The 26,067-nt window shown below is 46.2% G+C and overlaps 1 protein-coding gene across 3 annotated transcripts; it reads right to left on the bottom strand.

Annotated features, from left to right (window-relative positions):
• Positions 1–5,581: 5,581 nt before the first annotated feature.
• On the bottom strand, positions 5,582–25,145 carry Adipor1 (adiponectin receptor 1). 3 transcript variants are annotated; one of them, XM_052200054.1, is made up of 8 exons: positions 25,047–25,145; positions 17,150–17,383; positions 14,065–14,181; positions 13,291–13,462; positions 11,866–12,052; positions 9,649–9,836; positions 6,682–6,875; positions 5,582–6,401 (listed from the first exon to the last, which is right to left on the bottom strand). In XM_052200054.1, exons 2-8 carry the CDS (start codon positions 17,288–17,290, stop codon positions 6,273–6,275), a joined length of 1,128 nt encoding a protein of 375 aa, XP_052056014.1. In that variant the 5' UTR covers positions 17,291–17,383; positions 25,047–25,145; the 3' UTR covers positions 5,582–6,272. The 3 variants fall into 3 exon arrangements, with proteins under 3 accessions (XP_052056014.1, XP_052056015.1, XP_052056016.1); XM_052200055.1 differs by lacking the exon at positions 25,047–25,145 and adding an exon at positions 24,667–24,869; XM_052200056.1 differs by lacking the exon at positions 6,682–6,875.
• Between the last annotated feature and the right edge of the window lie 922 nt (positions 25,146–26,067).

The raw sequence follows: 26,067 nt of genomic DNA, 5'->3' as shown, positions 1-26,067 counted from the left end.
CAGGAGAGTCAGTTTCTCAGTGCCTTATATCTGACACTGAATTTGTCAACTTCCAATCCCCCTACGTCTGCACTCCTGAGTGCTCAACTACAGACTGCACGCCCCAAGCGAACCATGCCTGGTCTATGAGGCACTAGGGATTGAACGTAGAGAGGGGTTCATCCATGCCAGACACTTTCCAAGACCTACAGATCCCATCCATGTTAACAGTTCTTGCCTGTGTTTTGGATACAGATTTTCAAAAAAACATAGTAACCTCATTAAGAAAAAAATGTTTTTTACAAACTGAGTGTAAACTCCTCTTGTCCTAGGATTTTTCTTCCATGATAGAAAAGGTGAGGGCAAAACTTGAAAGCCAAAGTATGAAAAACATTTGTGAAAGATAACAGTTATGACTCCAGCACTTAAGAGGCAGAGGCAGGGAGATCTTAATAAATTCAAAGCCAGCCTGCTCTACAGATCGTTTTAGACCTGGCTGTGTTACATAGTGGGACCAACTTAAAAAAAAAACTCTGGTGGTACATACTTGTAATCCCAGCTACTCTTGTGGCTGACTCAGGGTTAGCCTGGGCTACAGAGTGAGTTGAAGGATAGCCTGACATACTCTCACAAAATAAAAATGAAAAGCAATTTCTTTGGTCAAAAAAAAAAATCGATATAAAGTTAGCTAGTTAGGGTTTCCATTGCTGTGAAGAGATACCACGACCCTAGCAACTTTTATAAAGGACAACATTTAACTGAGGCTGGCTTACAGGTTCAGAGGTTTAGTCCATTATCATTAAGGTAAGAAGCATGAACCGGGCAGTGGTGGCGCACGCCTATAATCCCAGCACTCTGGGAGGCAGAGGCAGGCGGATTTCTGAGTTCAAGGCCAGCCTGGTCTACAAAGTGAGTTCCAGGACAGCCAGCACTACAAGGAGAAACCCTGTCTCGAAAAAACTGGGGAAAAAAAAAAAAAAAAAAGCATGGCCTCGGGCAGGCAGATATGGTGCTGAAGGAGCCGAGAATTCTACATCTGGGTCTGCAGGCTGCCAAGAGATACTGGTACTGGCTTGAACTTTTGAAAGCCCAAAGTCCGCCCCCATCACCACTTCCTCCAGTAGGCCACGCCCCCTAATTCCTGTCAGGTAGCCCCACTCCCTAAAGACCCAGCATTCAAATCCAACAGGCTCTGCGGGGGGGGGGGGGGGGGGGGGGGTAGGGGGGGTGTCATTCCTCATCAATCCACCATGAAAATAAAGTCCAACTCTCTACCTACACTGCTTGTACATTTCCATTTTTAAAAACTGGATTGAAAGCCGGGCGGTGGTGGCGCATGCCTGTAATCCCAGTGAGTTCGAGGCCAGCCTGGTCTACAGAGTGAGTTCCAGGACAGCCAGGCTACACAGAGAAGCCCTGTCTCGAAAATACCAAATCCAAAAACAAAAACAAAAACCAAAAAAACTGGATTGAAGAACAAGAGTTCTGCTTTACCCCATTCCTATATGAAATATTTGATACCCGATGATAAGATTTTATCCAAATTGTCCTACTTAAAGCTGAAATAGATCCAAATGCTACGTTTGCATGCTTTTGGACTGAGCTGAAGACTTCCTCTGCCAGAAAAGCCACCATCACAGCAGTAGGAAAAATTCTATTACAAAGAATTATTCATGGCGCTGGAGAGACGGCTCAGTGTTGAAGAGTGCTTGTTCTTCCAAAGGATTTGAGTTTTGTTCCCAGTGCCACGTCTGTCAGCTCACAAGTGCACACATCTTCAGCTTCAAGGGATCCAAGCTCCTCTTTCCAGCCTCTGCTGGCCCACACATACATGGGAGGACCTCTATATGTGTGCCCAAGTGCCACATACCCCCCCCCCAAATAAAACAGATCCTTTAAAAAAAATTTCACAACAGGGTTTCTCTGTGTAGACCCAGCTGTGCGGAAACTCACTGTGTAGACCAGGCTGGCCTCAAATGAGCCATCTGGTTCTGCCTTGCTAGCACTGGGATTAAAGTGGTACACCATCAACACACCTTGTTTAAAAATAAATCTTTTTCTTTTCTTTTCTTTTTTCTGAGACAGGGTTTCTCTGGTTGTCCTCTCTGTAGACCAGGCTGGCCTTGAACTCAGAAATAAGCCTGCCTCTGCCTGCCTCCAAAGCACTGGGATTAAAGGTGTGAAAAATAAATCTTTTTTAAAAAAGATTTATTTATTTATTATATATAAGTACACTGTAGCTGTCTTCAGACACACCACAAAGAGGGCATCCGATATCATTACAGATGGTTGTGGGCCCCCATGTGGTTGCTGGGATTTGAACTCATGACCTCTGGAAGAACAGTCAATGCTCTTAACTGCTGAGACATCTCTCCAGCCTGAAAAATAAATCTTAAAACGGGATTTTGCTACTTGGGCCAGTCCTGTTAAAATGAGTAAATGTGCCAGGCGGTGGTGGCACATGCTTTTAATCCAAGCATTTTACTATTATCCAATAATAAAAAGGGAATAAAAAATCCAAGCATTTTATTATTATCCAATAATAAAAAGGGAAACATAATAATCAGTCCCAACCAAGTGAATTACAGTGATTTACTGGTATTAAAGCGGTTCAAAATATAACAAATTAATAATCTGGGAAGCCCTCTAAGACTTTCACCTATCACAGTAACACTGCTCTTTTACTCTTACTAATAAGAGATACACCTAATCCCAGCACTTGGGAGGCAGAGGCAGGTGGATCTCTGAGTTTGGCCTGGTCTACAGAGTGAGTTCCAGGACAGCCAGGGTTACACAGAAGAGAAACCCTGTCTCAAAAAGATAGATAGATAGATAGATAGATAGATAGATAGATAGATAGATAGATAGACAGACAGACAGACAGACAGACAGACAGAGATACACCAAAATTCCAGGCTATTTTTATCCAATAGTCTATTTCAGAACAAGCTATATTTGCTAAAAATAATGAAGGGCATACCTTTAAATTTCATGTTAGAGCTGGGCAGTGGTGGTGGTGCAAGCCTTTAATCCCAGCACTTGGGTGGCAGAGGTAGGCATATTGCTGAGTTTGAGGCCAGTCTGGTCTAGAGTGAGTTCCAGGACAGCCAGGGCTACACAGAAACCCTGTCTCAAAAAATAAAATAAAATAAAATAATGTTAGAAGCCCAGTGTGGTGGTGCAGGGCTTTAGTTCCAGCACTAGGGAGTAGAAACAGGCAGGTCTCTGTGAGTCTGAGGCCAGCCTGGTCTATAAATCAAGTCCAGAACAAAGAAATACTAACTCAAAAAAACAAAACAAAACAAAACAAAACAAAAACAAAAAAAAACCCAAAACTCCCACAAACAAAACAAAATGTTGAAAGACAGGATATATTGATAAAGTATTAATTGAAAAAGAGAATTTATAAGGAGTAGAAGCACACACCTTTGATCCCAGCACTTGAGAGGCGGAAGGAGATGGATCCCATGAATTTGAGGCTGGTCTGGTCTACACAGCAAATTTCAGGCCAACCAGGACGGCAGAGTTAGACCAGTATCTCAAAAAACAAGCAAACAAAAAACAAAAAGAAAATGCCAAAACCATCCACAAATCCAAAGCCCAACAAACAAAGAACAAATTTTAAAAAGTGGTACTTGGAGCTGGAGAGAGTTTAGTGGCTCAGAACACGTCCTGTTCCTGCAGGACTGATTTCTTCTGTACTATGACTGTATATTTGCTTCCGACAACCAGTATCTGATGACAGCAAAACAGGCGAGTGAAATTATTTGTCGTAATTATCTGTACATTAAAAGCTAATGTTTTCCTAAAATTAGAACTGGCTACACCCTATGAGGTTTTGGTTATAGACTCCAACTGACCAGAAGACTAAAATATTAAGATGGGCATGGTGGTGCATATTTTTAATCCCAACACTTGGATCTCTGTGAGTTCGAGACCAACCTGGTCTACAAAGTAAGGCCAGGATAGCTGGGACTACACAGAGAAACCCTGTCTTGAAAATGATAATTGCAAATATTACAAATAGCAAATGACTGTAAATGACAGATGAATAGGAGACTTACGCTTGGGATAGGGTACAATTTTTAGAGGGTGTGGTGAATGCCTGTAATCCCAGGATTAAGGAGGTAGAGACGGGACCACCAAGAGTTCAAGACCATCCCTGGTTCCACATCCAGTGTGAGGCCTGACTGGGCTACAATAACTATGCCTGTATAGCTGGAGGCAAACAGATTCTCTGGTCTTCGCTTGAGACAAGCTCACTGTGTTGGCCCTGGCTGAGCTGGACCTCACTAGAGATGAAAAGCTGCGCCTTCACACCCACCTTTGTTCCTTTGCTTTTAATTTCTGTTTTCTGAGTTATCACTTAAGACTAAAAAACATTTTTTGTTTCTTGGCCTAGATGAATTATCTCTCTCTCTCTTAGAGATGGGGTCCATGTAATCTTAGCTGTCTAGAACTCAAGATCCTTCTGTCTCTGGCTTGCTGCTATTAAAGGCGTGCACCACAATGCTGGCTAAACTCTTTCTTCAAAGGATCATTTGTCCTCAGCTGAAACTGTGTACAGTGTTACACAGTTACACTGTGTAATTCTTGGCTCTTCCCTGGCTGCCTCACTACCGGCTTACACTACCCAAGGGACAGAACTTCCTACCCAGGTTCAGTCTAATTCACAAAGGTACGAAAGAGTAAGTCACCCTTTTGTGAGACAATCACAGTAAACAAGGTGGGCTTCTGGCAGGTGGGTGGGTGGAGTGTGTATGAGGAGTACAAATGTTCAGGCCAACACTCTCAGGAATTATTTCTGAAGCACTGGCCTTTTTTTTTTTTTTTTTTTTTTTGACAAGTTCTCTGCCCTGAAACTAGTCAAGTAGACAGCTTTGCTGTGAAGGGAGGCAGTGACCACCTGGCTGACTCCCCAGCTCTGGGATCACAAGCCCATGCCACCCTTCCTGGTTTTTCTACATCTAGCACTATAGTGAGTGAGTAATTCTCTAGCACCAACAAAATAGTACTACTAAAACTAAGTTATCGGGTGTGCCTCAACCTTGGAGACTCTTATAATAAATACCACACTACCAGGCAGTCATGGCACACACCTGTAATAATCCCAACACTCGGGAGGTGGATGCAGGGAGATCTCTGTGAGTTTGAGGCCAGCCTGGTCTACAAAGTGAGTTCTAAGACAACCAATGCTACACAGGGAGTTTATCTTAAAAACCAAAATTACTACGGTAGCACAAGGATTTTCTTTTCTGAGACAGTCTCATGTATATAACTATTTCCTTGGTGTTAGTGTTATAGGCATGACCTACCATGCCTGATTTATCTGCTAATGGTGATGAAACCCTGGGCTCTGTGGGTGCTAGGCAGACACTCTACCACCTGAGGGACACCCCCAGTCTGCACAGTTATTCTCCTAATCAGGAGTCTGTATGGTATACTAAGTTGTATTAGAGACCAGAGGCTAGGAACTAAGCTATGCACATTCGCTGACCACACACATCTGTTGGTATGATTTGTGTCTCCGTAGAAGCCAGAGTCCTCACAAACCTCGAGCCTCAGGGACTGTGTGCAAACAGTTGAGACAACACACGTTAACTCTTTGAATGCCAAGCGTTGTCTGTACTTTCTTTTATTATCACCATAGTCTTTGCATCAAGATACATAGCAGTGATAGCAGGTTTCTTTTTAAAGCTTAGTATTAAATATTAAATATCTTCCCCATTTTAATTTTACATTACTCTGCCAAGAAAAAAAAGGATTTAAACTCAAGTTACTTGAAGCCTGGACGTACTTCCATGATTAGCCGGGCTACATCAAGGCGTGGCTTTGTTTGTCCTAGAAAGATGGGACCAGGTTATAATTGTTTCTGAAAAGTGTGCTACAAAAATGGATGGCCCATTATCAGCCAGGTTACAAAGTAAGGATGGGGGTAAGGGAGGGATATTTTCTTCAAGAAAAAACAAAACATAATTTCTGAAGAATCCCAGTTCATAATTTCTTTCCCAAAATGGCTGGAGGAATGGGTAAAATCTCAACATGAGCTCCCACATCCTATCCGTGAAGGCCCGACCAGCAGCTGCCTTGCCGAGGTGCCTGCCGGGCATGCACACGGGAAGGGCACCCACCGCCCGGAGGCTGTGACAGTGAGCTCAAGCGTCACTGCTACTGACTTCTCTAAGAGGTTTCTTCTAGAAACAGACAACTCGGACTCTTCCTCATACTTCAGCAAAGAAGTTATTTTTAAAAGCACTTGGGAAGTTCCTCCTCCACCCCTCAGGTAGGGAGGCTCAGAGAAGGGAGTCGTCGGTACAGCCACCTTCTAGGCCATAACGGAATTCCTGAAGGTTGGACACCCCATAGAAGTGGACGAAAGCTGCTGCCACCACCAGGACGTGGAAAATCTGATGAGACTGGAACTGTGGGAACAAACAGAGACCCACCTTTAGGACAGAGGAGTCAGAGAAAAATTTGCCTCTTCTGGTTTCTCCGTAAAAGCTGCTTTACATCACAGTGATACTTGTTCTAGAGCATACAACAAGAAGCTCTGAGACCGGATTGAGCTTCCTCATCCTTTTCCTTCACACACAACATACACTCAGGTACTTCCTGGCCCGAATCTCTTACCACCTTCTACTCAGAGCTCTGACCTGGGCCAGTCACTCACCACCACAGGCCCGGCTAAGAGTCATTTCTTACCCATATGTCAAATTTTCCAGGAAAGAAGCGCTCAGGAATCCGAGCAGCATAAAGGCCAGCTCCGGTGATGTACATCACGGCCATGAGGAAGAACCAGCCCATCTGGCCCACCGTGGTGGCCTTGACAAAGCCCTCAGCGATAGTAAAGTGCATGGTGGGTACAACACCACTCAAGCCAAGTCCCAGGAACACTCCTGAACAGAACAGACATGACTGTCAACAGGCAGTAGCTGTGTGAAGGCTGCTGTGGTTCTGGAATGATGTAGCTATGAAAAGCAACTGGTTTCTTATGAACTACACGCATTTAGAAAGGTTAGGACCTCTTTGGGCACTTGCACATACATAACAGACACAGATTCACACATATACAAATAAAATAAATAAAGCAGGAAGCTAGCTAGCATAGTGGTGTACTCCTTTAATCCTAGAATTCAACAGGCAGAGGAAGTTGGATCTCATTTAGTTCCAGGCCAGCCTGGTCTACATACTGAGTTCTGGGTCAGCCAGTAGTAAGACTTTTGTTTTAAAGTTTGTTAAAATTCATCTGATCATAAAAAATTTGAAAAACTACAGATAACCAAACACACCAAAAACAAACAAACAAACAATAAAGTTTGTTTAAACTCATCTGATAAGTCAATTTGGTATAGCCCCAAGCCAAGACCTAGTGTGGCCCCAAAGCCGGAAGAGTAGGACTCCCATTAAGAACATAGAAAGGGTTGCAGAGATAGCCTGGTACAGTGGGGTTTGCTGCTCTTCCAGAGACTTCCCAGCACCCAGGTGATCTCACTCTCCGTGGCCGCCATGGGCACATGCACATACTCTAAGACACACCCAAGCCCTGACGTGCAGCTCCAGGAGATCTCACTCTTCGTGGAGATACACAGTAAGACACATAAATAATACATCTTTTTTTTTTTTAAAGATTATTTAAAAACCTGCACAGAATAAAGCCAGTCAAAATTCTAGCATGGGCTGGGGAGAGGTTCACAAGGTCCCATCCCAGAGGAGCTAGTGAGAGTTGATAGATACTGAGAAAGCGGTCCATTTTTCTTTGAGGGGTATGGCCACTGGGGGGCTGTCTGTGCTTCAGTGAGGGCACCATTCCCTGTGTACATTGGGCAGCACTGACTAATGGGCAATGTAAAAAAAAAAAAAAGGCAGGCCCGAGGGTGGAAGGGGACAGACAGGAAGGAATACATTAGATCAAAGCACACCGGATCCAAGCACAAAATTCCTAATAAAATCACAGAAGACAGAAGTAACCACAAGTCTGATCATCTGAACAGAAGTCTATACTCAGAAGAGCAGCCACCTGAAGCAGCAGGGACACATGAATGTGTAACAAAGGAGGACTGAGTTCTTGCTCCCACACTGTGCGGAACTGGGGCAGAGACTGCTCTACTTTGCAGTGAAAAGCAGATTTCTGAGTTCAAGGCCAGCCTGTCTACAGAATGACAGAGGGCAGCCAGGGCTACACAGAGAAACCCTATCTTAAAAAAACAAACAAGAACAAAAAACCCCAAACAAACAAAGGGTGGCTCTGCAGTTAGGAGCACTGGCTGCTCTTTGACAGGACCTGGGTTCCAGCTCCAGTCCCCACACGGCAGCTCACAGTCGCCCCCCATATTCCAGGGGGTCCAATATCCTCTTCAAGCATCTGCAGGCACCAGGCTCGCAGGCGGGGCACAGACATAAGTGTGGGCAGAGCACCTACACACACCCACACACATAAACTAGACAAAGAGTTAAGGCATCTGAAAGCTGGGGGTAATTGGTGGCATTGCTCCACATACTCTAGAGGCGTCAACATGAAGGAAGATAAATGCCCGCTATTATATCAGCTGCTACTAATCATCATGCTCACAAACCAAGTATTCCACTCCTGGTAAAATGCATCAGGGTGTGTACTTTTTTTAAAATTTATATTTGTTTTGAGATGGGGTCTTGATCTGTATTCCTCTCTCGCTGCCTGGAACACACAATCTTCCTGCTTCATTCTCCAAGTACCAGGATAAGAACCACTACACCTGGCCAGGTGGTGGTGGTGCACGCCTGTAATCCCAGCACTCTGGGAGGCAGAGGAAGGCGGATTTCTGAGTTCGAGGCCAACCTGGTCTACAGAGTGAGTTCCAGGACAGCCAGGGCTGTACAGAGAAACCCTGTCTCGAAAAAACTACAAATCCAAAAAACCAAAAAGAACCACTATACCTGGCTTGGGAATGCTAATTTTAATCCCCTGTCTTAGTGCTTAGGATCTGGTCACTAGAATGGCCGTGCTTGCTGTATTTTACAGTATCGAAGCATGGATATGCTCAAAGCTCACTGACCAGCTGTATTATGACCTGACCCATTAGCACTAAAATACCAAGGGACAACAGCTTTGAGAATTTGCTCCACTTTTTGAGTTTTAAACATCAATCAGTTTGTGTGGATTACCTAAAATGGGCTGGACTGATTCAGCACATGGTCCAGTGAGCTTCACAGCACTGTCTTCCTCTCCGCTCAGCCCCTTCCCCTTCCTCCTCCCCACTCTGGTATTAGGGACTGAACCCCAGATCTTGCACATGCTAGGGGAGAGGCAAACACTCTTCCTTGCAACTGTTCCGTCAGCCCTTTTATCTTTTACTGTGAGACAGGGCCACCTGGCTGGCCTTCAACGTGATCCAGCCACATCAACCTCCTGAATAACTGGAATTAAAACAGAGGCTCTCAACCTGTGGGTCTAGACCCCTTGGAAGGTTGAACAATCTTTGCAAAGGGGTCTCCTTAGACCACCAGAAATCACAGATATTTACATTACTATTCATAACAACAGCAATTGTAGTTATGAAGCAGTAATGAGAATAATGATACGGTTGGGAGTTAGCACAGCATAAGGAACTGCATTAAGGGGCCATGGCAGTAGAAAGTCCAGAGCCTTTGCATTAGAGGCAGGTCACACCAAGCCTGTTTGTTCCTACTCACCTGCTCTTGTCTGCCGGTGCTTGGGAGTGGCAAACCGATCCCATTGTGCCACAATGATGGCAGAGATGCCCAGGACACAGACAATGGAGAGGTAGATGAGCCGTGGCTGTGGGGAGCAGTAGAAGGAGTAATAGAGCCAGGGGACGAAGCTCCCCATAATCAGTAGCGCAATCCCTGAATAGTCCAGTCTGAAAGTAAGCCACAGAGACGAAACATGTGACCACAAGAAAAGAACACCCGAGGCTCATTCCCCAGTTCTGTCCTTCACCTGTGCCCAGACCTGACCACCCCACGCCTCAACATTCCCTATAATCCACCCTGGACCCAAACTTCTCAAAGGTGAGAACATTTTGCTTGCCAGTAAAATAAATTCTCTAAGAGCTGGGTGGTGGTGGTGACGTCTGTAATCCCAGCACCAGGGAGGAAGAGGCCCGCAGATCTCCGTGAGTTCCAAGCCAGCCTGGTCTAAGGAAGGAGTTCTAGTCTCCCGGCTAAGGCGGCCAGGTGTGTGGCACATACCTGCAATTCTAGCACTTGGGTAGTGGAGGAAAAGGTGGGGAGTTCAGAGCTACAGAATGAACTCAAGTCCAGCCTGGGCTACATCAGACATGTTAGAACATAACACTCAGGCTCTGGATTATTCCCCAATCTGATAGAGTTCTAAAAATAAAACCCTTAGATTAGGAGCATCAATAGCGGATGTTTGTTTATTTGTGAGACAAGGTCCTTAAGCTCATTAGGTAAGCTGGTCTCTAGTTTTAGTTCTCTCTCCTGCCTCTGCATCCTGAGTGCTGGAATTAGTCACATGCCACCATGCTCCACATAAGTACTTCTGTTTGTCCTGTTCTTACCGGCTTCTTCCTTTAAATTGTCTATTTGTGCTCAGTATCACCCGAGTGTGGAGGTCATGGTTGGTTCCTGCCTTCTACCACATGGGGCCCAGGACCCAACACGGGCCATCAGATTTAGTGGCAAGCGCTTTTATCCACTGAACCATCTAACCAACTCTCCTTTTTTTTTTTTTAAAAGAGAGCCTTGCTTTCTATGCCAGGATGACCTGAAATTCACTATGTAGCCTGGGCTAGCCTGAAAGTCACAGCAATTTTCCTGCCATAGCCTCCTGAGGCTGAGACTGCAAATGTTAGCCCCAAGACCTATTTTCTCCTTTATAATTTTAGACAAGGTCTTGCTATATTGTTCAGGCTTGCCTCAAAATTCTGAGTTCTGAGTAGCTTAAAATAAAGGTGCATCCCACCCTCCTTAAACTTTGTTTATTTATTATTATTATTTTGTTTTGTTTTTCCAGACAGGGTTTCTCTGTGTAGCCCTGGCTGTCCTGGAACTCATTCTGTAGACCAAGCTGGCCTCGAACTCAGAAATTCACCTGTCTCTGCCTCCCAAGTGCTGGGATTAAAGGTGTGTGCCACCATTGCTAGTTGAAGTTGGTTTTATTTAAAGAAATGATGTATTTATTTTTATTTATATGAGTACACCGTTGCTGCCTTCAGACGCACCAGAAGAGGGCATCGGAACCCATTACAGATGGTTGTGAGCCACCATGTGGTTGCTGGGATTTGAACTAAAATTAGATTAAAAAAATTTTTTTTGTTTACTTTCTACCCTCCTTGAAGCTGACATACTTAAATAATAAAAATATATTCTCATTACTGGCATTTCTGGGAGAAATGAAATAATCTACCATTATCACTAAGAAAGCAGGAACAAGCCCTCCCCACGTAAACAGAACCCATGCTGAGCAAGGGCCATGGCCCGCGCCTGCAGACAGCTGATGCTTCTAGCACCGTCTGGCCAACAAGATAAGCTTTGCGTGGGGTCAGAGCACTAGCAGTCTGAAGCTCGGACTGCCTGCCACACAGCACTCAGCCCCGGTCAAAAGAAAGATAAGCTGGTATTAGGTACACGGCCTTGAAAGCAATCAGCACCCCAAGTTTTACAATAGACACTACTGTTTCAGTAGAAAATATATGCCAGAATTGGCATCTGTTGAGAAGGTCATGGGAAGTTTATCATGGAGTTTTAGTTTTTATAAGAAAAACTTCATCATCTTGCTCTAACAACAGAAGAGAAAAACCTCATTTCTCTGGGCACAAAAGGGATCCGTTAAGAGTCCCAGCAGCTTCAAGTGCCTGCTCAGCCCTGGGACAGAATGTGACAATAATGCGCGTGGTCTCTGCGACGGCTGGCCTTTCGACTCACTTGGAGAAAGTCCGGGAGACCTTCTCGGAATGACAGTAGACAGTGTGGAACAGCCAGGAGAAGCTGAGGCAGAGCACTGCCCCCAGGAAGAACATCCCAAAGACAACCTTCTCCTGCAGCGGCGCCATGAAGTACATATTTGGTCTCAGCATGGTCAAGATTCCCAGAAAGAGAAATAGCACAAAACCTGCACAAGACAAAAAGGAAAAGAACCCATGAGGAAATGTGGACTGTATACACTGAGGCAGCCACTGCAGCGATCAGTAAACGGGAACTAGCTATAAGAACTGCCATCAGCAAGACAGACAAACCAAGACAGTTTTATTATTTCCTAAATAATTTACTTATTTTTATTTTATGTGTATTAGTGTTTTGTCTGCACTCATGACTATGCGAGGATGTCAAATATCCTGAAACTGGAGTTACACACAGTTGTGAATGCCATGTGCATGAAGGGAATTGAACCTGGATCCTCTGGAAGAACAACCAGTTCTCTCAACCACTAAGCTCCCTGTCCAATCCCGACATTTTTCTTTTTGGGACAGGTTTTCCTGTATTTCTGGCTGGCCTCCAACCCCTGTGTAGCTAGGGTAACCCTAACTTTGTCTCCACCTTCTGAATACTGGATTACAGGCATGCGCGACTACGCCCAGTTTACTCAGTGCTAGGAATCAAAGCCAGGGCTTCCTGGAGCTAGGCCAGCACACATTCTCAGGCCACAAAATACTATTCTGTGAAATGGTGGCAGTTTGTTTTTAGAGTGGCAAGTTAAGCCGGGCAGTGGTGGTGCATGCCTTTAATCCCAGTGCTCGGGAGGCAGAGACAGGAGGATTTCTGAGTTCAAGGCCAGCCTGGTCTACAGAGTGAGTTCCAGGACAGTCAGAGCTATACAGAGAAACCCTGTCTTAAAAAAAAAAAACAATAAACAAAAAAATAAAAACGGGGCTGGAGAGGTGGCTCAGTGGTTACAAGCACCAACTGTTCTTCTGAAGGTCCTGAGTTCAAATCCCAGCAACCACATGGTGGCTCACAACCATCCGTAATGAGATCTAATGCCCACTTCTGGAATGAAGACAGCTACAGTGTACTTACATATAATAAATAAATAAATCTGTAAAAAAAACCCAAAAAACCAAAAACAAAAACAAACAAACAAACAAAAAAGTCAAACTCCTGATATCAATTATTCAGGGAAATTTTATTCTCTCCCATGGGCAAATTCCTTGGCAAGATTGGAACTCTGATTTTGTTTATTTCTTTGGTTAGCCTGGAACGCCCATGTAACCCAGGTTGGCCTTGAACTCATGGAGATCCAAATGCTAGAACTAAAAGTGTGCATTACCACCAAGCCAAGACTAGCATGTTACCCAGTGGTACAGCACTCATCACTACAAACTAGATTTTTTCCTCATCCACATCACTCACCGAGCAGATGCGTCCAGATGTTGCCAGTTTCTGTGTGGATGCGGAAGATGCTCTTGAAGCAAGCCCGAAAGGAGGGCATAGGTGGTCTGTGGCCATGCAGCAGGTAGTCATTGTCTTTCAGCCAATCAGGAAGCACATCGTACGGGATGACCCTCCAGCGGCCCTCCCAGACCTACAACGCACATGATGCCTTTAGACGGCTGTGGTGGGAAGTGGCTGTGGTGGGAAAGCCGTTCTGAAGAGCCTGCCCAAGTCCCAGGAGAATAAGGCTGGCCTTGGAGATGCCAAGCAGATGCCAAAGCAGGGCATCAAAGTTAATATAATGAGACAAGACAAAAAATTATAAGCATGTTTTCCACAAACACAAATCTTTCCTCTGATATTTTCCTGGAGTCTTCTGGCTCCTGCTCCTCTGTCCCTGTTTCCTCCTCTCAAGTTCTTACTGTGCTAATTCTGTATCTCTGTAAAGCAGGAATTCTTTCTTCTTCATTTTAAAAGTTATGTGTATGTGTGGGCATACATGTGCAACAGTGTGAATATGAAAATCAGAAAATTCCCACAACTTGTGGGAATTATTTTCTCTCTCTCTCTCTCTCTCTCTCTCTCTCTCTCTCTCTCTCTCTCTACCACAAGGATCAAGGGCTTCAACTCAGGTCATCAAGCAAGTGTTCGTCAACCCCAGGTAGGCTTGCCAGTTAGAAACATCCCAGACAAGCCCGCCCTACCCAACCCCACCCCACACTGCCCCCTTCCCTTTCCGGCTCTAGGCTACACCTTATATACGAACTCCTCCATCTTCTCCATGGCATGGTGGGCTTGCAGAGGAAGCGTCAGTACCCGCACCTCCTCCTCCTCTTCCTGAGGCACTGGGCATGCTTGTTCCTCTTCAGCCTAAGGGGACAATAGGCAAGGACAGAGACGGCATCTCCTGAATTGCATGTTTCTGGGGAGATCCAAACTCACAGCAGCGCACGCAGCCTCTTCTTCATAAAGCTGGGCCTCTACTCCCAAAGCATGATACTCAGTGCGCCACAGTTGTCTCAATTCATACTTTGTCTATACTGGGGTCAAAGTTACCTTTAGCACACAGCACGCGGACTATCATTGGAAGAAGACAGGTTTAGTGTACCAGGCCTGGATATTTTTTAAATTTAGTTTCTTCTCACTTATTTAAATTTTATTACAAGCACATGTTGCCTTAGATGTTATGTGCCTGTTCTCATAAAACACTTTATAATTTTAGAGTGTGTGTGTGTGCGCGCGCGCGCTAAAGTGTGCACTCATCAAGACAGCTTGAGGAAGCTCGTTCTCTCCTACTTTGTAGGTTCCAGGGACCAAACTCAGCTCACCAGGCGAGCCAGCAAGCACCTGTACTCAGAGTCTTCTTGCCAGCCCAGCCCCCATTCCCTTTTTGAGGACACGTAGTCCTCAACCTTCCCCAAATTCCCAAATAGTCTTATCTTTCCAGTCTACTAATTCATTCTCTCTCTCTCTCTCTCTCTCTCTCTCTCTCTCTCTCTCTCTCTCTCTCTCTCTCTCCCCCCCCTTCTTTTCCTCCCTCCTTCCCTCTCTCTCTCCTTCCCTTCCACTTTCCCCCACCCTCCACCTCATGTAGCTCTGGCTGGCTTGGAATTTATCATATAGATCAGACTGGCCCCTCAAGCCAAGAAGAGAGCTGGCATTCAAAATCTGCACCATCACACTCAGCCCCAGTACACTAACTTAGTGATGACTGTGGCAATCTTTTCTTTTTTGTTTTAAAGATTTTATTTATTTATTTGTTTGTTTACTTATATGAGCACACTGTATCCGTACAGATGGTTGTGAGCCTTCATGTGGTTGCTGGGAATTGAATTTAGGACCTCTGCTCCCTCTGGTCAACCCTGCTCCCTCTGGTCGGCCCTGCTTACTCCGGTTAACCTTACTCCTTCAAACACTGCTTGCTCCCGCCCAAAGATTTATTTATTATTATAAATAAGTACACTGTAGCTGTCTTCAGACACACCAGAATAGGGTGTCAGATCGCATTACGGATGGTTGTGAGCCACCATGTGGTTCCTGGGATTTGAACTCAAGACCTTCGGAAGAGCAGTCAGTGCTCTTAACTGCTGAGCCATCTCTCCAGCCCGATTATGGCAATCTTACCTGTTGCTCTCTGATAACATACTCTGGAGTTGCTATCATGACAACTGTGGCCAACTGTGATGGCAAATACTTTTAATCCCATTACTGGGAGACAGAGACAGGAGAATCATTGTGATTTCAAGGCCAGCCTAGTCTACTTGGTAAGTTAGTAAGTTCTGGGTCAACCAGAGCTGCGTAAAACAACAACAAATAAAATCACTGCTCATGCAGAAGACCCAAGTTCATTTCACAGCACCAGCATGGCGGCTCACAACTGCCTGCAGCTCCAGTCCCAAGGGATCTAATACCCTCTCCTAACCTCTACAGGTTGTTGCATGCATGTGTTGTATACATTCATATCTCTCTCTTTCCTCATAAAATATATATTTCCAGATGGGCAGTGGTGGCGCATGCCTTTAATCCCAGCACTTGGGAGGCAGAGGCAGGCAGATTTCTGAGTTCAGGGTCAGCCTGGTCTAGGACAGCCAGAGCTATACAGAGAAACCCTGTCTTGAAAAACCAAAAACCCTAAACCCCCCCCACATATTTCCTTTAAAAATTAGAATGTCAATCACTTCCCACCCACAGCAATTCCCAGGCATATGGGTTCTCTGAACTTGCCCACTGGAGCAGTAGTACTGACTCCTGGGCACCCAGCACAGCAATCATGCCTGCCAGCCTGCCCACCCATCTGCTGTCCGTCCTTCCTTCCTTCCTTCCTTCCTTCCTTCCTTCCTTCCTTCCTTCCTTCCTTCCTTCCTTCCTTCCTTTGAGACAGGGTCTCCCTATTTAGACCAGGCTACCCTGGAACTTACAGAGATCTGTTTGCCTGTCTTCCCAATGCTGGTATGTCCCACCATACCCAGCTAAACAAAGCAAATTTTGTTGCTGATGTTGTTATAGAGAAAAGGTCTATATATATAGCCCAGGCTACGCTCAAATTTGCAATCCTCCTATCTCAGCCTACCAAATTCTGAGATTAACAGCATGTTAACCATACTCAGCCCCCCGAGAAAGTATGTGCCTTAAAGAGAAAGACAGAGACAGAACAGTACAAGGCTGTCTCCGGTCCAAGGCTCCAGAACATAAATGAGAAGTCTGGAAGCTCACTTTCTCTGAGCTGTGTTCACACTCTCTCCCATGTAAGACCCTAATCCCTCTATCTCTCTTAAACTGTATGGTGAAACTTTAGCTTGCCCACCCCAGTACCCACTCTTTCTCTCTTCTCCTTAGAAAAAAAGGTTCATTCAGGGTGGTAATGTCACTGCAGTTTTAGATCCAGCTCCCTTAAAGGACACGTCCCATCCTTCCCATGAAGGACACGACTGTGTTCTGGCTGGGTGCTCCACGGTCTTCCCCTCACTCCTCTAGAGGGAGGAGAGCCACTCTCCTCACACCCCTTCCCTCCTGCACAGTGCAGGGATGTGGGTGTGACAGGGAGCCTCCACTCAGCTCTGCGCTGGGAACTCCTATAGTCTTTTACTGAGATCTCCACTTGTCACGGTGGAAGGAATTGTGTCTATTACCTAATGCATGTCCACTTAGTGATTGCTCTTTTGGGAAATTAAAGCTCAGAGACAAAAACAAAGACACCTAAAACAAGCACAATAAAGACTCACACACAACTATTCCCAGGGCACTATGGGTAATTTAGAGGTAATGGGAGCTCTTAAACTTAAACTGAAGAGGCTCAGTAGGGCACTGGTCAAGGGGGCAACTCTGGAAAGCGGCTTACCTTGGCTGGGCTGGTGGCTGCCCGCTTGCCCTTCTCCTCCAGCAGGGGTCCCAGCTCAGCCAGCTCCACGGTGTCAGCTTCTCTGTTACTAGAAGGAGCCCCATTGCCCTGTGCCACGGCAGATCCTTTGTGGGAAGACATCTGGCTGCTACCTCAGTGCCTTGCAGCTTCAGCTTGAGGGAAGGCTGGGGTCTCTCAGCCCCAGAGGGCAGAGATCTTCTGTGATGGTAGACACTATAAATACAAACACAGCAACACTGGGGTCATGTCTGGAATGCTACACTGAATATGACGTAGCTAATCTGCTTGCCCTGCCTTTAACAGTAGAGGCTAGCTCACTGTTTAAACAAAACCTACTGTCTTCTTTAGAATATTATGCTTCACCAGAAACACTCTAATCTCGCCTATATACATATATAAAGTCTCATATACACATATATAATCTCATATATATATGATCTCATTACATATAAATATAAAAAACATGTAGCACCTAGTTCTCTGCCTAAGAGGAAGAACTGGCTGTGTTGACAGAAAGGTATAGTAGGTAATGAGTTATTGTGTCTCTCTGGGGACTAGATCTGACTCTTTCAGCTCTCTCTCTCTCTCTCTCTCTCTCTCTCTCTCTCTCTCTCTGTGTGTGTGTGTGTGTGTGTATGTGTGTATGTGTTTTGTGTCTGCCTGTCTGTCTGTGTGTGTGTATCGTGGGATGATGTATGGCTTGTATGAGGATTGCCTCAGGTTCTATTGTTATTGTACCAAACTGTCAACACCACAGAGCGGGTGGGTACCCTCTCTGAAAAGGCTCTCCCACAGGAATGGAGCCCACTGGTGAGAATGGTAATACCTACTTCTCCCCAAACCCATTCGCCCCATGAAAGGCCTAGACGTGCAATTGACATCAAAACCTCCAAGACCAGCTGTAGACTATGCTCTCAAGTCTAACTGGCTGTCTCATTGCAGAACACAAATAAATCTATTTTCTTTATGGGGGGTGGGGAGTTGAGAGCACCTCACTATGTAGCTCCAGTTGGCCTGGAACTTTATATGTAGATGTCCCAGGTTGCAACTCAAGAAATGCACCTGCCTCTGCCTCCAGAGTGCAGAGCTCAAAGGTGCCTGCCAACATGCCTACCTTTTTTCTTTAAGTGAAGCCCACAACTGGCTACAATAGTAAAAGAACATACAGATGTAGGAATGGATTAAATGTCACCTGTACTCATTTGGCCTTTCTCTAGATATAGGAGACAAGCATGGGAAAAGGCTGGGTATGCCCACTGGGTATTTCTGCAAATCCGCTCTTCTTTTCAGGGTTACAGCCTGGTCTCAAGGCTCTAATAACAAGCCTTCATCACACTCCTCACAGCAAGCAATGACTACCTGGAAGCAGGAAGCTTGAGACAAAGAGGCTCCCCAAGTCTGCCCTTTGCCACAAACACACCTAATCACTGGCTCTGCAAGAGAGCGTCCCAACCACCACAGCTCATAAACCTAAGCCCCACTCAAAATACTTTTTTATGAAGTAGATATAGGCATGCACGATCCCTTAGGAAAAATCAGAATTCAGTTTTCCCAGAACATTCTCAAACATTGTAAGATTTTCTGCGCTGGACGTTTTTTATGTAATATTTTCAAATTAGGCTTCAGGGAGGTATAAAGAAAAGGAAAGTTTCCAAAGACTTCCATGTGGTATTACCAGATCTTCCTTCTTCCACAGACAGGCCTTTGTTACTCATAGCAACAACCCTAGCCAGAAGATTACCCCAGGTCAACACAGAGACAACACAGTGGATTGTATGATGTGAGAGACATTTAAAGTTAGGAGATGCCTCCTTCATGCTGGGAAGTAAACATCACTATTCCCTAAAGACACACTGCTTCACCCATGGCAGCTCACTATGTAAACAAACATCTCTGGCATCTGTACTAGTTTTTACCCAAGAGTAACCTCAACTCCCTCTCAGGGATTATAATTAGGTATATGTAGGTTACGGTTAATCTTAGGGATCAGTGATTGGATTAAGGGGCATCCAGATAGTTGGTAAAGCATCCTCTGGGGTGTGGGGTTTCAGGAAGAAACTGGCATTTCATTTAGTGACCTGAATGTGCAAGATCTTCTCTCACCCACGAAAGTGAACATTATCTAACTGGATACCCCACAGGGAGAATGAAACAGAAGAAAAGTGAACTTTGCGGGTGTGTGGTAATGCACACCTTTAACCCAGCACTCAGGAGGCAGAGGCAGGTGGATCTTGGTGAATTCAAGATAGTCTAGTTTACATAGAAAGTTCTGGGCCAGCCAGAGCTACACAGTGATACCCTCCCTGCCTCAAACAAACAAACAAACAAACAAATGATAACATCCTCTGAAGACATTCAGAACTCTAGGAGCTCTGGCCTTTGGACTCTACTAAGGTAAGCCTGACAGCCTCCAGGTTCTCGGCCACTCAGCCTTCAGTCGGTAATTACACTGCTGGATTCCCTACTTTTCTAGTCTGTAGATGGTCCATTTGGGGAGTTAATCTCCACACTCGTGGGCTAATTTCCCGAACGAATGCTCATACCTACCTGTCTGCTGCCTGCCTGCCTTCTATTGGTTCTGCAGATGCCTGACTAATATCTTAACCTGCCCTCAGGGGAAGGCAATCCTCATACAAGCCATGCATCATCCCACGATACACACACACAGACAGGCAGGCAGGCAGACACAAAACACACACACACACACACACACACACACACACACACAGAGAGAGAGAGAGAGAGAGAGAGCGCTGAAAGAGTCAGATCTAGTCCCAAGAGAGACACAATAACTCATTACCTACTACACCTTTCTGTCAACACAGCCAGTTCTTCTTCCTCTTAGTGCGCAAGACTGGGACAAGACATCTGTCAACAGACACAGTCACAATCAACCCTTGAGCTCAAGAAGAACAGGAAACTGGAGGCCCCTGGAAAGGCCAGCGGATAAGCCACTCATGTGAGGAACAATATTGGGAAATCTAACAGCTGACCTCAAAACATCCTTCCTCAAAAGGAAGTCTTACTGAATCAACAGTTCCCAGAGATTAATTCATAACACTGAGCAACAAACGAACAAGCAAGCAAACCAGGAGCTTTGGTCATCTTTGAGAAGTCTGACAAGAAGGGCACACTAAACGTCCAGTTACTCAAAGCAGGCAGCAGGGGAGAGACGACACACAGGCACTCCAGTTCTGGAGCACAACAGTACATGAGTCCTAAATGATTGAACAGGGCACACGGCAGTCAGCAAGCAGGGTTTATCACCACACCACTGGTCAAGGCTGGTGCTCTTTTTTCCTACCATGGGGCTCCCCCCCCCCACTCAGATTTATTTATTTCATATACATAAGTACACTGTAGCTGTCTTCAGACACACCAGAAAAGGGTGTCAGATCTCATTACAGATGGTTGTGAGCCACCATGTGGTGGTTGGGATTTGAACTCAGGACCTTCGGAAGAGCAATCAGTGCTCTTATCCGGTGGGCCATCTCTCCAGCCTAGCTATCTCTTTTCCTTTCCCCCAGAGCAAGCCAACTCATTCACTGAAGACTTAACAAATGCAGTTTGTTCCATAAGGCCCTGTGCAAAACAGAGGTTGAACAAGTTCTGCCCTGTCTTTGATATAGACAGGTAAGTTAACTGTGACCTGATCTGACGGCTCCAGCAGGACAGTGCAGGAAGAGAACTGTTTAAGGAGAACGGTCACACACTGAAGTCAGTGAGTGCTGTTTACATGTTCCACGAGGCACAAGGACAGCACAAACCTCAGGGGTACAGTAAGAGTCCAAAGATCAGAAATGATTCAAGCTGGTATTTTTGCTAGTTTCTCTAACTGACCAGAAAAGTTGAGACAGAAAAGGAAGTGAGAGGGGGATCTGACAGAGAATAGAGCAGGCCTGCAAATATCGCTGCTGTAGCCTGGACCACTCACCAACAGGAAATTACAAGCATCTTAGGCTGTTAATTTAAACCAACAGAAAGCCCTAAGGTGTGAGACTGACTCCAAGAGTCGCCATTCCACTCTGTGCCGCCTCTAAGTCCTTATGTATTTCAGAGGAAACACCTTTCCTCTCAAATGGGCCACACCCAACAAGCCCAGCAAATTATAACCGGGCCAAACTCAAAAGGGCATTTTTGTTGGGATTTCTTCCACTCAAGCTAATAAACTTTTACCACTAAGCTTCCCAACTGGATAAATATAAGCTGTCATAGACTAAAGCTGTGGAGGAGAGGCATTTGTGTTTCTACAAGTAAAATAATCCTGCACCAAACTTGGAGAAAAAGTTGAGTTTTAATCACCAGCCAATTAGCTGGAGAGTTGCCCTTAGAGATTTTGAAGATAATTTATTCTTTGAAGCAGTTTCCAAGTTTTCCAGGCTATGACACATACTTTCCCCGGAGTCTAAGATGCAGAGCTTCTAGATCTGATCTAAGGTTCCGGGCCCTTTACAGTGTGTGGGTGAGTTGGGGTCTATCTGTGCAGCTCGGTTCTCATTATTCTACAGAGCAGCCTAGCAGTCCAGACAAAGATCCATTTTCTCCTCTACCCAGCCTGTTAGGGAGGTTGATTTCATGGCTCCACTGGGGAAAAATGAGTCAAGACATTCCCACACTACAGTAATGGGACCTTCACTCTACTTGATGCCAAGAGTCACTGCCCCCGAATCTGAAGGGGAGACAAGTCACAATCTCACTTCCTTTGAGGCTCTCCGATCTCAACAGAAGAGAAGAGGTCTTTTTAATCTCACAGGCAGGCAAACTTCTCCACAGCCAGACCCATAGGGAGAGGGAGAGGGAGGAGGAGGAGGATAAACAGGATAGTTTTTTTCACGTCATTACCCCAGCTCTTTTAGAGACTGGGTATTGCTATGTTGTCCTGCCTGGCTTGGGGCATCCCAGATAACCTAAATTGGTCTAGAAATTCTGGCTATCATCCCCCTGCCTCAGTCTCCTGAATGCTGGGCTTATAGGTATGTCCCATGCCCTTCGAGCTGCTTTTTAAAAATATCAAGCACATTACAAATATTTGGTCAATATAGTTTGCACAGTATAGCACTCACAGTAAACTGTGTACCTCCAAATTCACTTTAAAACTGTTTATCCTCACTTTAGACTGTGCACCCACAAAGTCCCTCTGAGGCACAAGGAAACTGGTAGGTCCTTGCTTAACAGCCAAGCACCCAGAGCTGCTTTGCCTACAGAGTATCTTCAAAATCTTTGCAATCCAACTTGCAGAGTTACAAAGTTTGCTACACACTTTATAAACATTAGCCACACCTCCATGTCTAAGCTGCAAAATGGGAAGAAGCTCAGTATGGCGAGAACTGTCTGATGAGCAGACTGGGGACAAAGGCACATCAAAGACGACAGGAACACGTGTGATGAATACCCCCCCCCCACACACACACACACACAAACCAGCATGTTAATAAAGCTCCTAGGCATGAAGATGACTCCACAGCTCCTCGGAGTGCCAAGCAGACAAACAGGAGAGCGCAGCAGGGCGTGTCAGAGAACTTCAGCTTGGGTTTACATTACTTCCTCAGAACCAGGGACCGAACTTACCTGCCTACAACAGGGTAAATTCCGACCTTGAAGCTGAGAACCTCTATCGAGTACTATAAAATGTACAGTTCTGGCTACTGCTTCAGGGTGAAGGCAAAGTAGAAGAAGCTTGGAATGGGTGGTGATGTCCTTTAAGAAGGGTTGCGAAGCCAGGCTGTGGTGGTGGTGGTGGAGGTGGTGGTGGTGCGTGCGTGCGTGCCTTTGATCCTAGCATTTGGGAGGCAGAAGCAGGTGAATCTCTGAGTTCCAGACCAGCCTGATCTACAGAATTCCAGGACAGCTAGGCCTACGCTGAGAAATTTTGTCTAGAAACAAAAGCAAAACAATAACCAAAATGGGGTTGCTGAGGGCTACAGCACTGGCCGAATGGCTGAAAGTACTGGTTGCTTTGCCAGAGGACCCTGCTTTAATATCTAGCATTCACATCAGCTCAGTTTTGAGGCATCAAGCCATCTTCAGTGGGCTGTGGCATGCACATACAGACCAAACAGTTGTACACGTTTACAAAAAAACTTAAGCACATACAGACCAAACAGTTGTACACGTTTACAAAAAAACTTAAGGGTGTTTACTGAACAATTTCTTTTCTTTCTCCTCCTCTTCCTCTTTTTGTTGTTTTGAGACAGGATTTCTCTTTGTAGTCCTGGCTGTCCTGGAACTTACTCTGTAGCCTCAAACTCAGGGATCCACCTGCCTCTGCCTCTGCCTCCCAAGTGCTGAGATTAAAGATTAAACGTGTGCGGCCCTACCACCTAGGGGATAATTTGTTTTCTAAGAGCATCATTATGAAGCTAAGCGCTAACAGGTGCTGGAGGAACTGAGAAGAAAGCTTCACTTCCGTTGAAATGATCAAGAAAGCTTGGTAGATCAGGTTGATAGGCATGGACCTCTGAGGCAGGGCATTCCAGGGGGTGCAGTTGTGTAAACAACGGGTGTTTTCATGGTAGCGAAGTTTCCCAGAGCAGTGAACAAGGCACTTTCCATCTGGAAGCTTAAGAAAAATGAAGTCACTCTGAAGTGACACAACTTTAGCCTACCACTGGATTTAAGGTGCTGTACTCTGTTCATGGCAGTGGGGGGTCGTGGGGGGGGGAATGGCTATGAAATTAAGTCTGTTTCCTAGGGCTCTCTTTCACACAGATAGTTACTTATTTATTTATTCCTCAGAAATCTTGTCGTTTCTGGGCTACTGAGAACAGCTCAGCTGAAGATTATCCTGTGCGAGTAGGGGCAGTTTCGAAGGTCCACACCAAATTGTCTAATACTTTACTGGTAACATCAGCCCTTCAAGACTGACTGCTCAAGGTCCTTCCACACACACACAAAAAAGATTTACACAGAAACTACTTCTGTAATAAAGAAATGCAGTGGCTGCAGGCCGGGAACCCTGACATTGCAATCTACTTAGCGCCATACTATCTGAGTTCCTGGCAGTGTACTGATGCCATAAACTCGCAGGAACAGCGACTGCACCATCACAGCCTGCCCTGCACTATCGAGAGAGAGAGGGAGGGAGAGAGAGAGAGAGAGAGAGAGAGAGAGAGAGCAGTGAGTACATCCCAACATGACTTTGGTTCGGAAAAGAAACTCCTATTGCCATCTTCATTTGATTTACCACACAACTGAAATTGCTGGGTTTTCTGGTCCGTCTGCTAAATACTCGAGGGAAATAATCTGATTATTATAGCAGATCCCATGGTCTCTTAGTGCTCCTCTGACATCTGAAACTATGTAAACTGAAATTCATCCAGCTTCTTCTTCAACTACGAAACGCCAGAAACTGATGGCGAGGCTCTTTATTTTCTTAAAAGCAAGTGCGAGACCCAAATTCTCAAACAAGCCAACATCCATCAACCCTAGACTTGTGAGATGAAATCTGGTCCTTCCCAACACTTCGGCATCTTGTTTACATTCTAGATGAGTATTACCTTAGGCCTGTCGACTCTCCATCAACCTCCCCGCCGACCCTATCCAGGAGGGATCGCGGTGGGGGCCTTAGGGTTCCCGGCCACCAAGGGCCGGTGTTCCCGCACCCAACTCGCAGGCTCAACTCCGGAGGTCGCCAGCAGGGCTGGAACGCGGCCGTCTCCCGCGCGGCTGCGGAGACTGCACTCGCGGACTGCCGGGCTCCGACGGCGGCGAGCAGCCCCCCGAACGGAGGCGGTGTGCGGTGGGAGGGGCCGGAAATGTTTACGGCGGACCTTTGGGAGGGCCGGGCGGTGAGCGGAGATCCAGGGGCGGGCCACTCCCGCGCTGTCCCCTCCGGAGCCTGCTGGGCCCGAGCCCCGCCCACCCCCGGGACACTTACGGCCTGGCTGGCTGCCTCTGCTGGGGGCCCCGGGCCTGGGCGCTACATCCCGCGGCGCTGGAGGCGGCCTGCGGCCGAGGGGCGCCCGATCTTCAGCGCCCTGCCCGCGCCGGAAGGGCCGCGCGACCGCACGGCGTCACCTCCGCAGCCGCGTCACCTTCCCGGCGCTACCTCGCCCCTTCGATCCAGGCATTCCTGCGCGTGCCAATCATCCGGGCGCGCTCGCTCTCGCCCCGCCCCGCCTCTGATCTGACCAATCGCTGGCTCCGCCTGTCCCAGCTTGGCCTCACACTGGTGGACTGCAAAAGCCTCTTCTCCGGGCGTACACTGGGCGCGTGATGGGAAAGAGAGCAGCGAGCTGGGAAGGAACGCCGAGTTTCCCACCCAGCGGCTTCGCTTTTCAGTTCCAAAACACGTTTCTGTCCTTCTCTCAGTACTGGGAATTGTACTTTTAGGCAAGCCAGTATATCTCTAGTACCGAAAACTCCTCCCCCCGCCTTTTGTCTTTCTTTTTCCAAGACATGATTTCTCCTCGTAGTCCTGGCACTCGCCCTGTAGACCAGGCAGGTCTCGAACTGAGATTCGCCGCCCTCTGCCTCCCAAGTGCCCGTATTAAAGGTCGACGCCAACCCACACTTTTATTTTTGTTTGAGAACGGGTTTAACTTTGCAACTCAGATTAGCCTTGTACTTGGGGCCATCCTATCACAGCCTCCCGAATGCTGGAGTTACAAACGTGGGCTACCATACAAACTCCGAAACGCTTTATTTCTATATCCAATTTCCTAATCCCTCCCCCACTTCCTTTGGTGTGCGATTTATGGAACGACTACCATGAATCTAGCACTCAACTGGATTTGACTTTTGGTTCCTGTTATTTATCAGAAAGGGAGTTGTTTCGAACAGGCCTAGCTTGGCAATTTTCTGTGCCAGTCCATGTTCCCATGTGACCCAGAGGGCACATCTTAGAAGACAATATAGAACGTGCTTCTATGCCGGAGCTGAACAACACAATATAGGAT

The sequence above is a fragment of the Apodemus sylvaticus genome, chromosome 12, assembly GCF_947179515.1.
Source record: "Apodemus sylvaticus chromosome 12, mApoSyl1.1, whole genome shotgun sequence".
In the NCBI taxonomy this organism is placed as follows: Eukaryota; Metazoa; Chordata; class Mammalia; order Rodentia; family Muridae; genus Apodemus; species Apodemus sylvaticus.
The sequence above is the reverse complement of the archived record's forward strand: the minus strand, read 5'-3'. Positions and strand labels throughout refer to the sequence as shown.

What these genes read in the sequence shown, in the direction of transcription:
- Adipor1 (XM_052200054.1), bottom strand. Translation starts at nt 17,290, where the DNA reads ATGTCTTCCCACAAAGGATCTGCCGTGGCACAGGGCAATGGGGCTCCT. An exon ending in CATCTGGACGCATCTGCTCG is followed by an intron (nt 12,053 to 13,290) that starts GTGAGTGATGTG and finishes TGTCTTGTGCAG; the next exon opens with GTTTTGTGCTATTTCTCTTT. An exon ending in CTGGAAAATTTGACATATGG is followed by an intron (nt 6,402 to 6,681) that starts GTAAGAAATGAC and finishes TTGTTCCCACAG; the next exon opens with TTCCAGTCTCATCAGATTTT.